General features: G+C 34.1%; 1 protein-coding gene across 6 annotated transcripts in view; it reads right to left on the minus strand.

The window, feature by feature from the left end:
• LOC144043052 (3',5'-cyclic-AMP phosphodiesterase 4C-like) overlaps nt 1-23,368 on the minus strand; it is a 77,473-nt gene that overhangs the window by 11,723 nt on the left and 42,382 nt on the right. For 4 of the 6 annotated variants that reach the window (XM_077556268.1, XM_077556269.1, XM_077556273.1 and 1 more), the window contains 6 exons: nt 6,886-7,080; nt 4,479-4,523; nt 2,460-2,496; nt 2,210-2,283; nt 2,080-2,132; nt 1,777-1,889 (listed from right to left, as the gene is read on the minus strand). In XM_077556268.1, coding sequence (XP_077412394.1) covers nt 1,777-1,889; nt 2,080-2,132; nt 2,210-2,283; nt 2,460-2,496; nt 4,479-4,523; nt 6,886-7,080 — 517 coding nt within the window. The remainder of the gene's footprint in view (nt 1-1,776; nt 1,890-2,079; nt 2,133-2,209; nt 2,284-2,459; nt 2,497-4,478; nt 4,524-6,885; nt 7,081-23,368) is intronic. The other 2 variants (XM_077556270.1, XM_077556271.1) reach the window with 1 other exon arrangement.

Raw genomic sequence — 23,368 nt, forward strand, 5'->3', positions numbered from 1 at the left:
CGATACCCAATGTATTTTTTCGAGTACTAATACCTTGAAATGAGGACGATACCTTGTATCAATACTCGCCTCTGATTTAATTGTAAGCATAGATAACACCCCCCCCCCTCCCCCGCCCCCACATTGACTAATGCTGCTCATTTAATGAGGGAGGAACTCGGGATGCCGCCACGTGAGCTATATGTATCCGGGCAGACAATATACAATGTATGAATCTGCCTAGCAAGTGTGTGCGTGATAGTATGCGGAGCACGCGTACGGCGAGTGGTCGGTCCAATCGTGGAATCACGCCAATGTTGGACTTCGGACTGGGAGAAAGGAATGCGGACGGAGAGGCGGGGGAGGGAGAGGAGTTGGATGGGGGGGGGGGATGGCGGGGATGCCGTTTCATCCTCATTCACATTTTTCTGCACGCGAGTGTGTGTGTGTGGGGTGTCCCCATTTGCATGCACGAACCCCCCCTCCCACGCTCATTCATGGAGGAAAACTTCTCAATGGTTGAGGGATTTTTTTTTTTTCTCCATGGGGTAACTGTGAGCATCACATTTGGAAACGCTTTGCATCATTTCTAATTGGTCATTAAATAGTTATATTCAAAGTTTAACACCAAATCACAAGGGCTGGGTATCGATTCTAATTTCCTGAATTGATTTGATTTTGATTCACAAGAGTTCAGCTCAATTTCGATTTTTTTTTTTCCTGATTCACTTTACTTCAATCTGATATTGATTCATTATGCAACATCAATTCTTCTTAAATATCAAGGATGTGATAAAAAAAACAACAACTCCGCAAGCATTACATTTTGCGGAGGAAGTAAATAATTCAATGATTTAGTTTATTGATGAAAGCAACAAACATTGACATCAGCAAGCAAGGATGAGATAAAAATATTTTCATAATTCTAATCCAAATGAAAAAGATCTTGAATTGTCTTAAAGTGCAATAAGTCAGGTCTGTCATAAATGTAAGAAAATACTTTTAAATTCATGTGAACAGTAAATTTCAAGAAAATAGTAACATCTATTTTTAGTTCTATTTTTTAAAATTAATTTATAGGAAAAATAGATATTAAAATAATTGATTCATGGTTTATTGAATGGATATCAGGCTCAAAAAGGAAAATTGAGTCAATATCAATTATTCGATTTTTTAAACCCAGCCCTACAAATAAGTGCCTTTAACTCATTTGCTCCCAAAAACGTATTAATACGTTCTATTTTAAATATTACCATGCTCCCAACGACATCTTTATGTTTTTTAAACATTTTTTTTATTTTTATGATAGAGCATACAGAAGGCTTTGATGCAGCCTCTGAACTGAAGAGAACGCTTAAAGCCATGGTAGTTACTACAAAAACGGCCAGCAGGTGGCAGCAGAGTATAAGAGAGCAACCAGGGCCAAAAAGCTCTTTCCCCTTCTAATGCTAATTGCTGCAAAAACGGAAACAGACAGAAATATACTTTTTTTTTTTGTTCCTGATGAAAGGAGATTAGGTAGGTTCCATGTTTCTATAGCAATAGAACACGAAATTCTGTGGGCCTTGCAAAATCAGTCCAAATCCAGTAAAACTGCCGGGAGTGAAGGGGGTTGCTTCAGTGAAAATGTCTGGGAGTGAACGAGTTGAAAACTTTATTGGGGTAAGGTGGTGGTCTCAAACTTGAGATGTTGGAGGACGTAACAATTGTGCGTTGATATATTATTAACTCATCATTGGGTGAAAAAACAACAACTTTGAATGTGGTTGAATGCTTGCTGATTTTATTTGGGCTTACCTTGTTGGAGGCCATTTCGCTGACAGAGTGTCGGGTTTTCAGGGTCTCCAGTTGCTCCAGACACCAGTCCAGCTCGTCCAGAGTCTCTATGGCTAGCTGCTGGTGAGGCTCCTCTGTTCCACAACAACATAGGGAGGTTATTATGGGATGGACTCAACTTTCCAGTTTTTTTTTTTTGGGTGATAACATTATCTGTAAGACAATTATTCTTAAGGGTAATGTTGAGTTTAAAATCATATTAACTAATGAGCTATTTGTGTATATTTGTGTATTGACTAATGATTTTGTGATCATGTGACTGACCTGCCAGACTGGTATTGCACATGGATGGCGGGTTGCTGCCAGAAGATCGAATCCTGCAGACGCAGATCATCCCATTTACTCGACGATGATGTGATTTTGTTGCCGCATGCCAGTTTGCGGTGTTACTTACTTGCTGGCCGGCCGATCTTGCTGGCCAGTTATGACGGCAAAATTACCCCGGACTGTCCTCAGGCTGGCGAGGACCTGCGAAGAGAACCACAAAAGTGTGAATCCAACGACTCTGTGGCTTTGTGCTGCTTTGCTGACATCATTTCACGCTTGTCGCTACATCTGTAGCGCTGACTCAGCGCTCTGAGAATTTTGCTGTGTTTTGCGCACAGGATAATCTCAGTGCCGTGTCTTTAATCTTGAGGTCTCACCTGTGCAAACGGTGTGACAATCATGTCCTCTGTGTGTCTGCAAGAGCGGACAGAACAAACAGGAGATGCGTGAATATTCAAATGTACAAAAGTAAGTATGTTTACAAACACCGTTCAATATAATGCAGTGTACTGTAGTCATAAACCACAGCAAAGCAATATCACAATTATAAACATTGTTCAATTAATTCCTTTTTTTGGATTGGTTCTCAATAGATGAAGCAATTTAATCTAAAACTGCATTTTACTGTTTGCCTTCATCATACAAAGTATCAATCTCAATGTGAATGGTACTCTTTACATTGACTCTTTTGCTGCCATTGACGGCTATAGACGTCAAAAATTCATTTGAACGATTTATATTTGCCATTTTTTCTAAATTTTTGCTAACAAGAATATGAAAACCTGGAATTTTTTTAATTGTATATTTAGAACAGATGTAACATTTGTGATTAATTGTGAGTTAACTAGTGAAGTTAAAAAAATTGAAGTGAAAATTTTAATCACCTGATGCCCCTAATTTACGAAAAGTTTTTAATAATCTTTTTTTTTCAAGAAAAGATTAGTTTAAAAAAATCGTGAATCGTAATTAATCACATGACTTCATTAGTTAACTCACGATTAATCCCAATTTTTATATCTGTTCTAATATAATTTTTTTTTTAATAGGTTTTCAAACTCTTGTTAACAATAGTGACTGTCAATGGCAGTGAATGAGTTAAAGAGGAAGTCTGTCTAAAAAAAAATAAAATAAAAAATAATTCTAGACATAATATGTTCTATGCCGCCCCACGAGTCTAAATACGGTATTCTGGTTAATATAAGAATATGAGTTAAGCAGCAAAATCTAGCCTTTTTTATCAATATCAGAAGGCGGCCATTTTGCCACTTGCTGTCGAGGGAAAATGACATCACAGTTGTTCAAGATTCAGTTAACAACCATTCACAGCTCGGTTTCAGAAAACAGGTGCGCTGTGATTGGTCATAGCCTGAGCCCTGAACAACTATGATAGCAAGTCGACAGCAAGTGGCAAAATGGCCGCCCGCTTAGATGGATAAAAATGGCTTGATTTGGCTTCATAACGCACATTCCACAAATGTAATATTAATCAGAATGTCATGTTTAGACTAGTGAGGTCACATACAACATTATTGTCATAAGTGTCTAAGGTTGACTTCCCCTTTAACTCATTCACTGCCATTGACGGCTATAGACGTCCAGAAATCATTTGAATAATTTTTTCCCCACTTTTGTTAACAAGAGTATAAAAACCAAGAAAAAAAATAGTATATTTAGAACAGATATAAAATTTGTGATTAATCGTGAAGTGAACTATTGAAGTCATGCGATTAATTACAATGAAAAAATGTAATCGCCTGACGCCCCTAATTTTTTTTTTAAAGATTATTTTAAAAAAATGTCTAGGTTTTCATACCCTTGTTAACAACAGTGGAAAAAAATGTTAAACTAATAGAAACAGTTAAAATGTTTTTTTTTTTTTTTTTTACGTATATAGGCGTCAATGGCAGTGAATGAGTTAAGAATGACATTGTTTAAAATACAGGGTGTCTAAAAAAATTGACTCACTCTTTGACTGGCCATAACTTGGATATTTTGGTTTGATGTAGCTGCTTAATGACATACTTAACATATGTAATGAGTTAAAAAGAAAAAAAAAGTGAGTAATGGACAGAGTACATTTTTTGTGACACCCTGTAGTCCATGCACTGCTAATGTATGGTGAGGGTACAAAAAAAAGGTGGATGAAACAGGAGGATAGAATACTTAGACAAACAAAATGTGGCTCTTTTTTGCAAAAAAAAAAAAAAAAAAAAGTCATGCACACACGGTGTTTAGGGGAACCAAAGGGATGTATTGAGTTAAGGTTTCAGTCACTTTTGGCGGGAGGGAAGTGGGAGTGGGCCGGTCATGAAGCTGTCTAACAGGGAAGACATTAAAAGGGGGCTTAGCGGACGGAAATCAGTGATTTGATCTGATTTTCATCATCTTGCTCTCACCGAGATGACAACCAGTTGACTTCCCAGTGCTTCAAGCTTTCTTCCCTTTAAAAACAGACAGCCGTGAGGTGGTGAGGGGGGCCTGCCACGGTTTCAAACCTTTTGTTTCTGGTTGTGATTGTGAAATGGATAGACAGCTTGTTCGTTTGCATATTTTGGTTGAATGAATGCAGCTTTTTTTTAGAATTATCATTTTAAAGAGTTGGGAAATGAATTGAATCTAATAAGTCTTAATGTAAAGAGCAGCAATAAAATCTATACCGATATACAGTGGCACCTTGATTTACTTGCTCCATGACTCAATTTACTCCAAATTAATGTTCCTAATCGAAATTAATTGGAATGCCATTAACTCATTTACTGCCATAAATTCATTGAAAAAAAAGATGATTAAAAATTAGGGGCAAGAATAATTTTTTTTTTGTAATTAATCGCATAACTTCACTAGTTAACTCACGATTAATCACAAATTTTACATCTGTTCTAAATGTACAATAAAAAAAATCTAGGTTTTCATAGTCTTAAAAAAAAAATTTAACTAAGAGAAATCGTTAAAATGAATTTTTGACGTTTATAGCCGCCAATGGCAGTGAATCAATAAAAAAAAAAAAGAAGAAGAAAAGATTATTACAAAATTCGGGGAGTCAGGCGATTAAAGTTTGTAATCGTGATTAATCGCATGACTTCACTAGTTAACTCACGATTAATCACAAATTTTACATCTGTTCTAAATGTACAATAAAACAATTCTAGGTTTTCATAGTCTTCGGAAAAAAAATGAAACAGAGAAATAGTTAAAGGAATTTTTGACGTTTATAGCCGTCAATGGCAGTGAATGAGTTAATCTGTTCTAGCACACTGAAAAAAATAAAAATAAAATTGTTATGTGATGAAAAATAGCACTGTATTAGTGTTCATTTTGACAAGGAATTAAAATTTAGTTTTAGTTATAGTCTATTGACTAAAAGTGATTACAATTTTAGTCACAATGTAGTCATTTTATTGTTTATTTATTTATTGTTTATTTATTAATTATTATTATTTATTTTATTATTATTTTTTGGTCATTTTATAATATTACATATTTATTTGTCACTTATTATAGTATATACGTTTTACGAAAGTAAAGAGCAATTTTACTCGACTAAATTGACAATTTAGTTGACGTTGCATAAATTTCAACTCTTACACAGAATATTATAAGACACTTATTTGTTTAGTTTTCACCTAGATTAAAAAAAAAGTGCATAATTGCCTGAGATGAATTTTACGGCTGCACAATGAACGGAAACATGTTTGAACATTAAATAAAGTGCAGTGAACAGTTTCTGAGTGGTTCTTTTAATTCCACCCGCGTTTCATTCCTTCTGATTGGATTTTGTGAATTTTCGTTGCTGTGTTTTGTTTTAGCCATTGATGAAAATTGTCAGTTAATTTAGTTACCGTCATCATCTCAATGTAATTTTTGTCTGAAAAAAAATTACCGTGACGAAAAAAATGATGAAAATTTCCGTCGAGAAAATTATCACTGCACTGTATTATTATTATTATTTTTTAGAAAAAACAAATAGAATGTAAAAAAATAAGCTGGTGTTATAGAGTGTAATTACTTAGTAGTATTCGTGTTTTGGATGCAACTTTAGTAAAGATTTTAGCAAGAAACATGAAGCAGATGCACATGATTTATGATTTTCCGTTTCCTCTGACATATATATTAACTCATTCACTGCCATTGACAACAATAGACGTCAAAAATTCATTTGAACTATTCCTATTAGTTTAACATTTTTTTTCCATTTTTGTTAACAAGAGTATGAAAGCCTAGATTTTTTTTTGTACATTTAGAACAGATATAAAATTTTTGATTAATCGTGAGTTAACTAGTGAAGTCATGCGATTAATTATTTCTCTTAGTTTAACATTTTTTTCCACTTTTGTTAACAAGAGTATAAAAACTAAGATTTTTTTTCATATATTTAGAACAGATATAAAATTTGTGATTAATCGTGAGTTAACTATTGAAGTCATGCAATTAATTACAATAAAAAAATCGCCTGATGCCCCGAATTTTTAATAATCTTTTCTTTTAATTTTTTAATTTAATTTTTAATAATATATATATATATATATGTTTTTTAAAAAAAGAAAATATTATTAAAAATTAGGGGTGTCAGGCGATTACAATTTTTAATCGTAATTACTCGCATTACTGCACTAGTTAACAAACGATTAATCACAAATTATATATCTGTTCTAATACAATAAAAAAATCCCAGGGATTCAGACTCTTGCTAACAAAAGTAGGAAAAATGTGAAACTAATAGAAATAGTTAAAATGAATTTTTGACGTCTATAGCCGTCAATGGCAGTGAATGAGTTAACAGCTATCAATCAGAAATGAACTTACAGGTCACTCGCAGCGGAGGCATTTTTCAAGGGACCTTTAGGTGACAGGTCAAAGTCCGAGTCGGAGCGGTAGAGGAACGACTCCCGCCGCTGGCTGTGAGGAAAGTTGGCCTGCAAGACCAGACCGCCAGAGCTCGGGCTGGCCTGAGCGTCCAGGGGGCTCCGCCCCACCGACAATCCATTCTCCACATCAAAGCTGCAGAAAGACAGAGACCAACATTATTTTTGGATGCGTTGCAAGCTGGAAATTAGTGATAGATTGATATGTTTTTTTCAGGGCCGATACAGGTACCGATTATTAGTAGGTAGGCAAGGAAGCCGATAACCGATATTTGGAGCCGATATACTTTTGCAGTAAAACAAAAAATATTTGCATCAAAATACAAAATAAATAAGCATTTTTGTTTAAACAACTTTTTCAAATTTTCAACACATTTTAAAATTCAGCAAATAGACTGCTTTGTTTCAAAATTCTATCAAATAAGTGAATATTTTTCTATAGTAAATAGTTTTCCAAATGTTTTAAATAACTCAAATGTTAAACTTTCACTTATTATTATACTTAAATTTGTATACTTTTATTTTTCTTATTTTTGCTTTACTTTAAAAAAAAAAAAAAAAAAAAACAAACCGCAGCATCTCTTATAAAGTTCAGTGACATTTATATAAATATATGCATAAAAGATTTGCATGAAATAAACCCAGTCTTAAATTGCTCTAAATCTCCGTGCTTGCAAATATAGCAAATTTGGGGGTTCTCGTCAGTGTTCGTCAAATGTTTTAAAAGCCGTTCACAAACAGGGAAAATTTGTCAGAACAACATGTTTTGACAAAATTTATTTGTGACGAGTAAAAATGGTCCGTGACCATCTTCGCAACCTTTTTGCGAACAAACCCTGGAGAAATACAAAGTTTGTAAACATTCAGAGAGATAACAGCTTTATCGGCCTTCAGATTTTTAAAAATGGCCGATGCCGATATTCCTGAAAATGATAAATATCGGCGCCGGTAATCGGTTAATCCCTATTGGAAATACTACAGCGCTTTCAGAGTGTTGCATGTGTTTTTTCAATGATAAGAATTGGCTAAAACGGTGGGAAAAAAAAATAGTGCGGTGATCTCATTTTCATCTTAGGCCACAAAAGCGAACCCTAAACACAATAGTCCCATATTAAAATACTGCAAGCTTTCATCCCACTCATGTAACAGACTTTTATCTGTAAAACAGGAAAATGCAGAAGGAAGCAAAACCATTCTAAGCGCCACAATAAAAGGCCCGAATTACACATTTGAGAGGGTGTGAAAGTGTCGTTGACGCCCAAGTACACTAAAATTGGCGTAACAATGAGGCAAGCAACTAAATGAGGCAGAATTTTCAGTATGTCCGTCCACAAGTCATTTGAGCGCAACAAAACAAATGTGTATGTGATGTTGACGAGTCTTCGTGTGAGTGTCTGGGTGTGAGCTGTGACCGACAGCAGCTTCTGCTTGAATGTGCTCATTTGACTCTTATGTCAGCGTTCAATGAACGGCAGAAAAGTGCATTTGCAATTCTGGCCTTCTTTCCTACACAAAGTTAGCATGCAGTAAAAAAAATCATTTGAACTATTTCTATTAATTTAGCATTTTTTCCCCCACTTTTGTTAACAAGGGTGTGAAAACCTAGAATTGTGTTATTTTACATTAAGAACAGATATAAAATGTGTGATTAATCGTGAGTTAACTACTGAAGTCATGCGATTAATTATGATAAAAAAAAAAAAATCACCTGACACCTCAAATTTTTAACTCATTCACTACCGTTGACGGCTATAGACGTCAGAAATTCATTTTAACCATTTCTATTTGTTTAACATTTTTTCCACTTTTGTTACTATGAAAACCTAGAACTATTAGAAGTCATGCGATTAATTACAATTAAAAATTTCAGGCAATTAAAATTTATAATTGTAACTAATCGCATGACTTCACTAGTTAACTCACGATTAATCACAAATTTTATATCTGTTCTTAATGTACAATTTTTTTTTTAAATTCTAGGTTTTCATACTCTTGTTAACAAAAGTGGGAAAATGTTTAAACTAATAGAAATAGTTCAAATGAATTTTTGACGTCTATAGCCGTCAGTGGCAGTGAATGAGTTAATAATCTTTTCTTTAAAAAAAGAAAAGAAAAGAAAAAGAAATGATAATTAAAAATAAAAAAGAAATAACTTAAAAAAAAGGTTATTAAAATCAGGGGCGTCAGACGATTCATTTTTTTCGTAATTAATCGCATGTATTCACTAGTTAACTCACGATTTATCAAAAAATGTATATCTGTTCTAAATGTACAATCTCTTTTGAGGGGGGGGGGTTATACTCTTGTTGACAAAAGTGGAAAAAAAGTTAAACCAATAGCAATAGTTCAAATGAATTTTTGACGTCTATAGCCGTCAATGGCAGTGAATGAGTTAACAATGTAAACATCACACAAAATACAATAGTTGCATAAAGTGCACTCATCGATGTTGAAAGAGTGAAATTCAATGTCATAAAGTGCAGGCATAAAAATATCTGAATATCATCAGGTCTGCGTGCACAAACTGAGTTCATATGAGAGTGAGAGGCTAAAAATAGGCAGGAGGAGTTCAGGCGAGGGGGACTTCCTCCTGATCCATCACGAACCGAGCAGAGACACGATGAGGCCCTTGTTCACAGTCTGGCCACGTTCCTTGCATGAATCCACTTTTTTTTTGTGAGTGTGTGTTAACCAACAGCAATTCTGCTTGTACTGTATGTTGTTGCTCTAGCGTTTTTTTTTGTTAAATTTTATTTATTTAATTTTTTTTTGAATTTCCGTAACATCTATGCTAATTCCTGTTAGCCCATCTATACTATTTAGCATCTTAGCATTAGGCTAGCAGACTTTAATTTAATAAAATTAAATGCTTTGGTTGAACATTTTGGTGGTTAAATATACATTGCCAAGTTGTCTTTTGTTGTATGCTCTGTATGTCTTATTGATTCATATAAATTAAACAGCAGTTGTTTTTAGTTCGAGGATTAATGCACCATCTATGCTAATTGATTTTAGCCTGTTTAGCAATATGGCATATAGATGGTGGACCTTCGTTAGATAAATTTTATGGTTTGGATGAGCATCTTGGTGTTTAAATAATGCTTTGTTGTGTTTTGTTGTATACTTTGTATGTGTTGTGCTCCATATTGGTTACATAGCAGTTGATTTTAGGTTTAGAATAACCACAACATCTATGCTAATTCCTTTTAGCCCATCTATAGTGGTTAGTGGCTTTCGTTAAATACAATTATATGGTTTCGGTGAACATCTTAGTGTTTATACAATGCCTAATTGCCTTTTTTTTTTTTAAATATATATATATATTTTTTAGATTTGGAATTACCATAACATATATGCTAATTCCCGTTAGCCCATCTATAGTGTTTAGCATTCTAGCATTAAACTAGTGGAGTTTCAATAGTTAAAATTATATAGTGAAGATTTTGGTGTTTAAATGTAAAACTCTTTGTTGTCTTTTATCGTATGTAATTTGTAGTGTTGTTGTTCCATATCGGTTACATAGCAGTTGATTTTAGGTTTGGAATAACCACAACAGCTATGCTAATTCCTTTTAGCCCATCTGTAGTGGTTAGCATTCTAGCATTAAGCTAGAGGGCTTTCGTTAAATACAATTATATGGTTTCAGTGAACATCTTAGTGTTTATACAATGCCTAATTGCCTTTTTTATTTATTTTTTGCCCATCTATCGTGTTTAGCATCTTAGCATTAAGATAGTGGAGTTTCGTTCGATAAAATTATACAGTGAAGATTTAAGTGTTGTTGCTCAATGTGGGCCACAGAGCAGTTGTTTTTAGGTTTGGAATTAAAGCAACATCTATGCTAATTCCTGTCAGCCCGTCGATAGTGTCTAGCATCTTATCTTAGCATTAAGCTAGTGGACATTTGTTAGATAAAATCATCTGGTTTGCGTGACTATTTTGGTGTTTAAATATATAATGTTTTGTTATCTTTTTTTGCATGCTGTTTGTATGTATTGTTGCGTCATTGGATTAAGTACCAGTTGTTTTTAAATTTGGAATTAACGTTAAACGTCTACAGTGTGCCATTTTGCATTACATTCGCTAGCTAGACTTTTATTAGAAGAAGTCAGATGGATTGGTTAAACTTGGCTATACTGTACATAAATGTTTATTTCTTGTGGGTTTATTATTATTATTATTATTATTATTAAACGTTAATGACCACACAACATTTCTGAACGAATACATGTTAACTAACTACAACCAGAAACGTGCGTTGCGGTACTTTAAGTAGAAACCTAAAGTATCCATAACGACACAATGATTTCTGCCATTGCATTTTAATTCAGAGCTGTAGCAACTGCAGTATGAAAAAATAAAAAAATAAAAAAATCTTCTTTCCCCACCCTCCCTCCTCTGGCTCAGCTACCCAATGAGGATGCTGCATGAGGAGACGACGCGGGTGCGTTACTGACTATTACATAACAACAGCCCTCGCCGCTCCATTCATGTGACAGCTTCAGATGCACCGACTGCAGCGGCAGAGGAGTCAGAGGGAGGACAGTGGGGGATGGCGGCGGAGCGCAGAGGAGGGAGCAAGACAAAAGTGAAGTCAATTTGGGCTCGTGCGATGACTTTTTAAGGTGCATTCGTACTGAAATGTCCAAAAGTTTGTGAAGGACTGATCACGTTGACCGTACTTGTATGCGACTTAAAGGCACACAACCAAAACATGAATAAAGCAGTTTGTTTCTTTATATTCATGTTTGATACAATGCAGTGCTGTTTCTTTATTAACTCATTCGCTGCCATTGACGGCTATAGACGTCAAAAATTCATTTGATCTATTTCTATTAGTTTAACATTTTTCCCACTTTTGTTAGCAAGAGTTATGAAAACCTAGATTTTTTTTTATTGTATTAGAACAGATATAAAATTTGTGATTAATCGTGAGTTAACTAGTGAAGTCATGCGATTAATTACGATTGCAAATTGTAATTGCCTGATGCGACTAATTTTTAATGATCTTTTCTTTAAAAAAAAAAGATTATAAAAAATAAAATAATTACTATAATTTTATTTTTATATAAAATAATAAAGAAAATATTATTAAAAATAAAATAAATAAATAAATTAAATTGACTTAAAAAAAAAGATTATTAAAAAATTTGGGGCGTTAGGATTTTAATCGTAATTAATCGCATGACTCATGACTAGTTAACTCATGATTAATCACAAATTTTATATCTGTTCTAAATGTACAAAAAAAATTCTAGGTTTTCATAGTCTTGTTAACAAAAGTGGGAAAAAAATGTTAACTAATAGTTCAAATGAATTCATGATGTCTATAGCCGTTAATGGCAGTGAATGAGTTAAAAGCATATAGTGGCACATTGACTTACGATTTAAAAACAACATCATTATGGTTTTTCTTTTTTCTTTTTTTTTACAATTTAAGATACAATTATTTTTTCAAGGTCGTCTTCTAATGTATTTTTTTAACAGACAAGCAATAAATTGATTTCTACTACAAGGTTATCAGATAGATTATAGTTTAGCGTAAACATAAGGCAGCAAATCATAAATCAGATTATGACAGTAGTGCAAACAAATTGATGCTTCATGAAAGAAATTACGCTAAGTAAACATGTGGACTGCTGTCCTCAAGCCGTAAAATTATCTAGACGCCATATAAACAAAGTTACCTACGTACAAGCACATTATATTGCGTTTAATTTATTGGTCATTGTGATCTATAAGAATCATCTCCATCTTTCCTATTTTTCCTCCATCTGTCGCCTTCTGTCCTTACAACTGATGCGACACCCCTCGCTGTTCCTGCGTGCTCTGACCATAAACCTGTTTCTATTTTTGTTCCCGCATCACGCTTTCTGTCTCCAAGCAGCTAAATTTAGCCTCCCCTCGCATGGGGGGGGGATAGACCCAAAGTGGAATCGTTAGAGCTAAAAATAGGATAGCAGGTAGAGTACACGAAGCCCCCCTCCTCTATCTACTCCGCTCTCCTGCTGCACCACAGAGTGCCCCCCCCCCTCCCCACTCCCGCCCATTCATACATATTTATGGGGGGGTTTCTATTTGAAGCTGATGCTGAGCTAAAATTAGCCCGCAGATCAAAACCTCGCCCACGACTTTCCCTCACTGGCGGTTCACTTCCAATTTCTTGCTTGTGCTAATTTGCTTTGAGGTCAACACAGGCGACATAACAACGGCCTACACACACAAACAAGTGGTCTAATAGCAGCCAGAATGTCAGTAATCTGTTTCTATTTGTTAGTGGTCAAAGTAGCAGTAGTTTGAAGGTATACAATTACAGTAAAATCTATGCTAATTTCTGTTAGCTTGTCTATAGAGTTTCGCATTAACTCATTCACTGACATTGATGGGTATAGATGTAAAAAAAATCATTTGATCTATTTCTATTAGTTTAACATTTTCCCCACTTTTGTTAACTCTTTGACTGCCAAAAACGTTTCGTAAAATCCTATGGAGTGCCAAAGACGTTAAAAGACGTTTTTTTTTCAAAACAGGTGAAACTAACCATTTTCTATTGTTGATTACTCAAAAACGGAATAAGGTAGAAACAAACTTTTTTTTTTCTGATGGAAGATGAGAGTCCAATCTTGTTTTGGCAGTATGTGTGTTTCCATAGTCCAAACACATAATTTTCTATGGACCTTGAAAGATCAGTCAAAATGCTTAAAATCGGCTGGCACCCACGGCATCCCTTTTCTGAAAACGTCTGGCAGTCAAAGAGTTTTAACAAGAGTTATGAAAACCTAGATTTTTTTTTATTGTATTAGAACAGAACAAAATTTGTGATTTATCGTGAGTTAACTAGTGAAGTCATGCGATTAATTTACGATTACAAATTGTAATTGCCTGATGCCCCTAATTTTTAATAATCTTTTCTTAAATAAAAAAAATTATACAAATAAAAAAAATACAAAAATAATATATATATATATATATATATTTTTTTATATTTTTTGGGGAGGTGTCATGATTTTAATCGTAACTCACGATTAATCACAAATTTTATATCTGTTCTAAAAATACAAAAAAAAATCTTGGTTTTTATACTCTTGTTAACAAGAGTGGAAAAAAATGTTAAACTAAGAGAAATAATTAATCGCATGACTTCACTTGTTAACTCACAATTAATCACAAATGTTATATCTGTTCTAAATGTACAAAAACAATTCTAGGTTTTCATACTCTTGTTAACAAAAGTGGGGAAAAAATGTTAAACTAATAGAAATAGTTCAAATGAATTTATGACGTCTATAACCGTCAATGGCAGTGAATGAGTTGAGGTATAGATGAAATTAAATTACATACAAGGTTTGGTTGAACATTTTGGTGTTTAAATATACAATGTTTGATTATCCCTGATATGCCAGTTTTACAGTAAACTTCAACTGGGAGAGACAAATAAAGAGCTTGAAGCAACCATGCTTCGCTAACAGTGCTAACCCTAAACCAACTTTTTTTTTTTTTTTTTGTACATGTCCATCATGCTTAAACTTATATATAACAAATATAATAACCGGGCAATTTTGGTGTGTTTAAAGGTCAAAACGTCAGCGCCCAGCCGTATGTTTTCTGAACAAACAGTTCCCATAGAAACAATGTGTCCCAAATATGACTCCATTGTTTTGGCGTCTTACGAATGCCCACCGGTCGCACCCGCCCACCTCTTCTCTCCTTTTCCTCACACTCTCAGTCACAGTGCTAAAAATACAAACAGATAAGTGTAATTTTTTTCCAAAATAACCAAGATGAGTGGGGGGTTGTTGGATATTTTTTGGTAAGTGATGCTCTGTGTCAGTATAGTAGCTGCAGCCTTGAGGATTGTCAATGAGGACAGGGTCCCTCTAGTGGGCATATGGGATACTGCAAGAGGGCAAAATATGTTATTATTACAATTTTAGTCATCCATTTCCTATAATAGTTAGACATTATTATTATTAATATATCATCCCTAGGCAGTAAATTAAGCGCACCTGGCAAAGTACTGGAGCGACCTAGCAAGCTGTCACATGAACCTTCATGCATTATTCCCGGGCCTTTTGCTCATGTCACACATCTCTGACATTTCTTCCCTTTCACTGTCTGGAATAATTTGACCCCTGAGTCCATCAAATAGCTTGGCTGAATTGTCAAACGTTTTTATTTTTAATGTCAAGTTCTGATTCATGTAGCGGTTAGCACGTCTGCCACAAGTTCTAATGTTTAGGGTTCGAATCTTGGCTGCGGCCTTCCTGTGTGGCGTTTTGTATGTTCTCACTGTGCTGAGTATTCTCGGGTACTCCCTCGGCATTGATTTAGCAGTTTTTTCCTGTAGAATTTATGATTTTTTAAAATTTGCTTATCTAATTAAAGATTTTTTTTTATTGATTCATTGACATGAAAAAAATAGCAAAAATAAAACATTTTAAATAGAAACAGAACATTTTAAAATGAAATCATTGCACAATTATAATAAAGAAAATGTTGTTTTCTGCTTTTTTTCTTTCATGTAATGACATAAATGTAACAATATAAATAAATTATAAACAATAATATTAAGAGCATAATTATTATTTTACCATAAAATAAACAATAGTATATGTTTTACATAGAAATTTATTTATTTATTTATTTATAGAGATAGACCGGAAAAGTTTTTTTCAGGGCTGATATCAATACCAATTATTAGTAGTCAAGGACATTGGTAACGGATATTTAGAGCCGATATTCATTTTCACCAAAAGGGAAAATATTGGCATAAAAAATGTAAAAAAATACCGATATTGTTTATTCAGGTCCGATATCAATACCGAATATTAGTAGTCAAAGACACCGATAACCGATATTTAGAGCCGAAATTCATTTTCACTAAAAGGGAAAATATTGGCATCAAATTTATTTAAAAATACAAACTCCAGCTCTTTTTTTAAATTTCATTATTTTTTAAGTAAATGTTTTTTGAACATTTAGGGTTCGTAAAATATTGGAGTTAAAAAAAAAATCTTAGTCACTAAAAAATAGAATAAAAAAAAATAAATAAATAAATAAATAAATAGGCATCTTTGTTTAAAAAATCTAACAAAAAGTTCAGGGATCTTCCAGGAGCAGTAGTCTTCAAAAAGTTCAAAGTATACTTAAGGAATTAGCAATAAATAAAGTTTAAAATTCAAAATATAATATATAAAGTAATACAATTTTCCTTATCTTAGTTTTAATTTCAAACAAAGACAGAAGGTCAGAAGCATCTATGAAAATGTCAACAATTAGTTCCTGACCCAAAAAACACTTTTTTAAAGGGATTATCGGCCGTATAATTCTTCAAAATGGCCGATACCGATATTCGTCAAAATGCTGAAAATTGGCTCGGATAATCGGCCCAGACGATAATCGGTCTCTCTCTATTCATTTATTTAACTTCATCTGTGAATAGCCTGACCCTTTTGCCTGTTAAAAAAAAAAACGTGACTTTTCACCCTTCGCTCTAAATTGTCCAGGTGTGAATTTGAGTAGCGCTGCCAGGCGACCAGTCCAGGATGTATACCCATCACTCACCCAATGTCAGCTCACCTGTGACCCGGGCTGGACTAGCCATCTGGCATAGAGGGAAGATGCCCGGAGGGGCCGGCGTTGTCTGGGGCCGCTGCTGCTAATAATTTTTTCCCCTCCATTTTACCCCAAGAGAGAGGCCCGCAATTTAGGATTTTTTTTTTTCTCTGCGGGGCTAAAGAGGGGCTTGACCGATACATATACATACAAATATTTTAAAATATCAAATAAAATGCTGGAGAGGCTGAACTGGATTTAACTAGTGATGGGGCTATAGCACCCTCTAGCTGTGGTGTAGTGAAGTTCATGTTTTTACTTCTAGAGTGTGGGATGGTTTCTGGAACTATGAATAGTTATGAATAGTAGAAAAGCTTTGAATATGTTAGTTTGTATTTCTTCTTATTTAACCACTTAACAGTGCTGCTGTTATTTATTATAGTACTTACTTCCCTTAGAGGAAGAAACCCAATTGGTCCTTTTCTGTCTGCATGTGTTATTTATTACACTTTTAAAGTTTTACTGTGGCTAACATATTTGCTTCTTCTAACAATAATTATTCACCCGAACAGAATGCGAGAGAACATTAGCAAAGCGGCTTCATGTTGATGTGCCCTTTTCTCCCTTACTGACTAACCCACCTTGTTAAATAAAACAGGACAGAAACCAGAACCGATGTCTCACGTTGCTACAAAAACACAGCCTGGGCAAGCGACCTGCTTATGTTTAAATGACAGCCGAGCACAGTCACACATGCAACGGCTTTTCTTTTTTTTTTTTTTTTACATGTTCTGTATATCCATTGTTTAGAAAAGAGGGTGTCAACTACAGTTTGAATAAATGTAAACCGGTCTAGCGCTAGACAGCCACCTCGCTGACCTTTTTCTTGTGATCACCGCTGATATGTGTGTGAATAAGGCAACGTTGTGCTACTGATTTTAGTCTTGCGCCTTTAGTGTAGTAAAAACGCCAGATTTCTGTAAGAAAGCAAAAATAAAGTCAGTAAAAGCCTACGAATTTTTTTTTATTTTATTTTTATTTTTTTTTGCCGCACTAGAATAGAGTGTAATTGCACATCCGCTACAGTAGGTGGCAGTAGTGGTCTCACTGTCAAAGAGCACAGAAGCAGCTTTAGCTCATCTGCAGAGGTGTACTTACAACAATTTTATAGACAAATGAGACCATTTATTGTTGCAGCAGAGAGTTGGGGGGGGGGGGGGGTAGCTGAAATTTAAAAAAATCCCGAGGTGGGGGCATAACAAAAAATAATTGAGAAGCAGTGTGGAAGGAGTGTGCAAACCCCGATTTAACTCATTCACTGCCATTGACGGCAATAGACGTCAAAAAATCCTTTGAACTATTTCTATTAGTTTAATATTTTATGAGTATGAATTATGAGGGTTTTTTTTAGAAATATAGATATAAAATGTGTGATTAATCGTGAGTTACCTATTGAAGTCATGCGATTAATTACAATAAAAAAGTGTAATCGCCTGACGCGACAAAGATTATTAAAAATTCGGGGCGTCAGGTGATTAAAATTTGTACTCGTAATTAATCGCATGACTTCACAATTAATCACAAATTTATATCTGTTCTAAATGAACAATTAAAATATATAGGTTTTCATACTAGTTAACAAAAGTGGATTTTTTTTTAAACTAATAGAAATAGTTCAAATGAATTTTTGACGTCTATAGCCGTGAATGGCATTGAATGAGTTAACATGGGATCTAAGCACAGCCCCTCCCAGGTATAAGAGGGTGTGCACACTTCTGCAACCACATTATCTCAGTTTTTTTTTTTGTCTCTCTAAAATATGTAATCTTTTCCTCCAAATGAGTTGCCCAGATCCTATTAACTCACACACTGCCAGCCCAGTAATAATGGACGTCTATAGCCGTCAATGGCAGTTAATGTGTTTAATGGTAGAAAAAGATTTGAAATGATTTAGCTTGGTGTATTATTTTTTTTAATATCACAAACAGCTGGCATTTGAACAGGGGTGTGTAGACTTTTTATATCCACTTGAGTATTATTGCATGCTGTATGTACAGTATGTGTTGCTGCTCCAAGTAGTTTGCAGTACTTTAATTACTGTCACAGCTAGGCTATTAGCATTTTAGCATTAAGCTAGCAGGCTTTTTGTTCCACAAAATTATTGTTTGGTTGAAGTATTTGTTTTTTTTTTAAACGTACAATATTTAATAATGCTTAATTCATTTTAGCATTAAGCTAGCAGGCTTTTTGTGCCACGAAATTATTGTTTGGTTGAAGTATTTGTTTTTTTTTTTTAAACGTACAATATTTAATTATGTTTAATTCATTTTAGCATTAAGCTAGCAGGCTTTTTGTTCCACGAAATTATTGTTTGGTTGAATTATTTTATTTTTTTTAAACATACAATATTTAATTATGTTTAATTCATTTTAGCATTAAGCTAGCAGGCTTTTTTTGCTCCACGAAATTATTGTTTGGTTGAAGTATTTGTTTTTTTAAACATACAATATTTAATTATGTTTAATTCATTTTAGCATTAAGCTAGCAGGCTTTTTGTTCCACAAAATTATTGTCTGGTTGAAGTATTTGTTTTGTTTTTTTAAACGTACAATGTTTAATTCTATATTGCTTTTACAGTACTCTCTCGCTTGTTTGAAGGAATGTGCAAGCGAGAAAATCTTAGTTTCTTTTCCTGAAAGTGATTTCTTGACAGCAAGAGAGTGAGAACATGTGCTAAGGAATACCGTATTCTAAAAAGTGTGTTTAAAACATTTGGGAAGGGCAAAACTACTTCTTTTTTTTTTTACATGGTCTTTCGTTATCGCAAATTTTCTGCACTGCAGTATTTACTGTATTTTACTTTATTTAACTTGTGACTAAATAAATAATTCTTAGTTCAACAAATATAAAAAAAAAATGCAAAACAGAAACAGTTATGTAACAGAAAAGGAAAAAAAAAAGTCAACAAATAGCTTCCTTTCCAAGGCTGTGATCAATTTGCATGTTTTTCAAACAGGTAATCGGATAATGACGCACGCATATAAAATGCGCATCTGGTGTGTAAACGAAGCGAGCGTGTGTTTGCATGAGTGTGATGGGCGCGCTGTAATTAAGGTGGCGCCCGAACCACGTCAAGTCGCTCGTGTGTGTGTGTGCGCGTACAATTATTATTGTATGCGGGCGGCTGCAATCACCGTCAGGGTCCGGCCGTCAGTCTCAGATCTTTCCTTTGCAAAACAACAGCATGCCGCTGTGACGCCGGCCCTCCCGCACATGGAGCGCGCCGTGACCTCTGATACACTTTACTGTGTAAGCATGTAGAAGGATGTAAGGGGGTGGAATTGTATGAACTTCGCATGCAGGTTAGATGTTTGAGCTGATTAGTTATTACAAAAGAAGTTCATGCTTCTTATTTTTACCCCAAAAAAAAAAAAAGAGTCTGACAAGCTGTAAAATTCCAGCAATGTCAGTGCAGTCAAACTACTACGCTTACGGTATCTTGGCCAATTGTTGTCCTTAATGCTTGTTCATGAACAGGTTTACAAAAAAAAAAAAAAACACTAGTTTTGATAGACTATTAGACTAAAGATGGACTGGGAACAAAATTCGGGTATGGCATGAACTGAAAATTTCAAACAGCCACCCGCCCCTGGAAGAACCCACTAAACAGTTAGGATACACATTAAACAGTTAACTTATTCACTGCCATTGACGGCTATAGACGTCAAAAAATCATTTGAACTATTTCTATTAGTTAAAAAAAAAATCCACTTTTGTTAGCAAGAGTATGAAAACTTAGAAAAAAAGATTGTAAAGATTTGTGATTAATCGTGAGTTAACTATTGAAGTCATGCGATTAATTACAATAAAAAAAAAATAATCGCCTGACGCTCCTAATTTTTAATAATCTTTTCTTTAAAAAAAAAAAAAAAAGATTATTTAAAAACAATGTCTAGGTTTTCATACTCTTGCTAACAAAAGTGGAAAAAAATGTTAAACTAATAGAAATAGTTCAAATGAATTTTTGACGTTTACAGGCGTCAATGGCAGTGAATGAGTTAAATACAATTGATCTGTATTTAGCAATGTATTTAAGTTAAGAAAATTAAGGACAAAAATAATATAATAATAAACTATGTCTTATTTGATAAAACAAATTAAAACTAATGCTACGTGAGCTTTCGGAGTTGATTTAGATGTCTTTATTTTGGTATTGCTGTACGTCCGTACACACAACAGTCATTTAAGAACTATAGTTTTATTACACTATATTTCGTGGTCTTTTCTTTTTTTTTTTTTTTTTTTTTTAAATCTTGCACTCGATTAAAAAACAAAAACAAAAAACAAAACTAAATCTAATACTAAAACTCAACAAAAACGTAACTATTTCTAAAATAAATAAATAAAACAAACCTGTGCTAAAAAGCATTAAAACTACCTGAATTTAAAAAAACAAAAGTCAAAAAGAAAAAAAGTATAACAGACCCCCCCCCCCCAAAACAATTACAACTATGGTACTCTGGCAGGGATTCTTTCGTGCACCACTAGAGGGAATCTACATACCACTAGTAGCACTCGTACACAGTCAATTCTGTAGAGAAAATTTGACTCTATTTAGAGTGGGACCAAATAGACTCAGTTTTAGAGTAATACTAACACTTGGAAGAGAGTAAAATAAAGAATTGGGGGAGAAAAAAAAGGCACTCAAGTATTGAGGAATGAACACAAGACCTCCATCTTGGGAGACAGGTGATCTACTCCAGCTGTGCGTTACTATATCGCTCGTGTCAGCTGAAATCTTTGTCATTCCAAAAGACCAAAAATTATGTTTTTCTCCTCTTGGACAAAAGCAAACAGTAGGAGGGGCGTAGCTCAGTTGGGAGTGCGGCTGTCTCCCAAGCTGAAGGTTGTGAGTTCGTTCCGCAACCCTTGAGTGACTTTTATTTTTCCCCAATTCTTTATTTTACTCTCTTCCAAGTGTAAATATCGTTCTAAAACGGAGTCTATTTGGTCCCACTCTAAGTGGAGTCAAATTTACAGAATTTACTGTGTAGCCCACTTTGAGAATCACTAGACGATTGATTTGCTCCGACTTTGACTACCACCCCTATAACAGTAAAAAAAAAACAAAAAAAAACATAATTTTTTTCCCCCTCAATATGTGGGGTCTTTTACATACAAAAAAAAAAAAACTTGGTAAAAAGTAAAAATAAATAAATAATTTAATAAATTCTGCCTAATGTAGGTGACGGGTTTGTATAAAGGTGAACATATTCTTGCCGGCTAATTTGTTCCACCTAGACATGAAATGACATCATTATGGCTCAAATCCGTCTTTTCTGAGTCATCACCCTCAACGTCCAACACGCACAGGCAGACTGTTGTCCTGTGGAATGGTCTGGCACGGTGGACAACAATGTGAGGCAAGTGAGAGGAGAAGACTTGGAAGGTTTGGAGGTGAGGTGAGACGTGAGGAGAGGAAATGAGACGAGGACAAACGAGATGAGGTTGAGAAAAGTTCAAATTTGGTGTCACCATAGTGTGCCGCCACAAATTATGTTAACTCGTTCACTGCCATTGACGGCTATGAACGTCAAAAATTATTTTGAACTATTAACTTTTTCCCCCCACTTTTGTAAACAAGAGTATAAAAAACAAGACTCTTTTTTTTTTTAAATAATCTTTTATTTTATTTTATTTATTTATTTATTTTAAAGAAAAGATGATAAAAAATTAGGGGCATCAGGCGATTCAATTATTAAAAATTGAAGGCGTCAGGCGATTAAAATTTGTAGAGACTTCAATAGTTAACTCACGATTAATCACAAATTTTATATCTGTTCTAAATGTACAATAATTTTCTTCTAGGTTTTCATACTCTTGTTAACAAAAGTGAAAAAAAAAAAGTTAAACTACTAGAAATAGTTCAAATGAATTTTTGACGTCTATAGCCGTCAATGGCAGTGAATGAGTTAATATTCTTTGTTCATCTAACTATGCAAGAAACATCTAGCGACACGCAAAAAAAAAAGGAAATGCATTTATACTGTGAATCCACTTGTTTCCATTCATAAAACAAAATAATAGCTTTTTACACTACGGCAAGTACATTTGTGAGTAAATGGAGACATTTTTGTTTGGTGGTGTGCCGTATGATTTTCCTCATCAAAATATGTGCGTTTGCTCAATAAAGATTGGGACACACTGGCGCAGAGAAAGAGCTGAAAAAGTGTGGACATCCGATGGCTACGACCATTTTCACCGTTTGGTTTTAGTCTTATTTGCAACTAACAACTGTATTGATAGCCATGCAATATTAATTCATTCACTGCCATTTACGGTTATAGACGTCAAATATTCATTTGAACTATTTCTATTAGTTTAACTTTTTTTTCTACTTTTGTTAACAAGAGTATGAAAACCTAGAATTTTTTTATTGTACATTAAGAAGAGATATAAAATTTGTGATTAATCGTGAGTTAATTCGTGAAGTCATGCAACTAATTACGATTTAAAAAATTTAATCGCCTGACGCCCCTAATTTTTTAATAATCTTTTCTTTCTTTTTTTATCGCGTCAGGCGATAAAATTTGTTAATTGTAATTAATCGCATGGCTTCAATAGTCACGATTAATCACAAATTTTATATCTGTTCTAAATGTACACTAATTATTTTCTAGGTTCTCATACTCTTGTTAATAAAAGTGGAAAAAAAATGTTAAACTATGAAAATGAATTTTTGTCGTCTATAGCCGTCAATGGCAGTGAATGAGTTAACATCCCAGCTAAAACTGAAAGCAGTTGCTATCAATAAGACACAACTTAAAAAGAAAAAAAGAAAAATACACAAGCTAACAATTTTCAACAAT

The sequence above is a fragment of the Vanacampus margaritifer genome, chromosome 2 (genome assembly GCF_051991255.1).
Source record: "Vanacampus margaritifer isolate UIUO_Vmar chromosome 2, RoL_Vmar_1.0, whole genome shotgun sequence".
NCBI lineage: Eukaryota > Metazoa > Chordata > Actinopteri > Syngnathiformes > Syngnathidae > Vanacampus > Vanacampus margaritifer.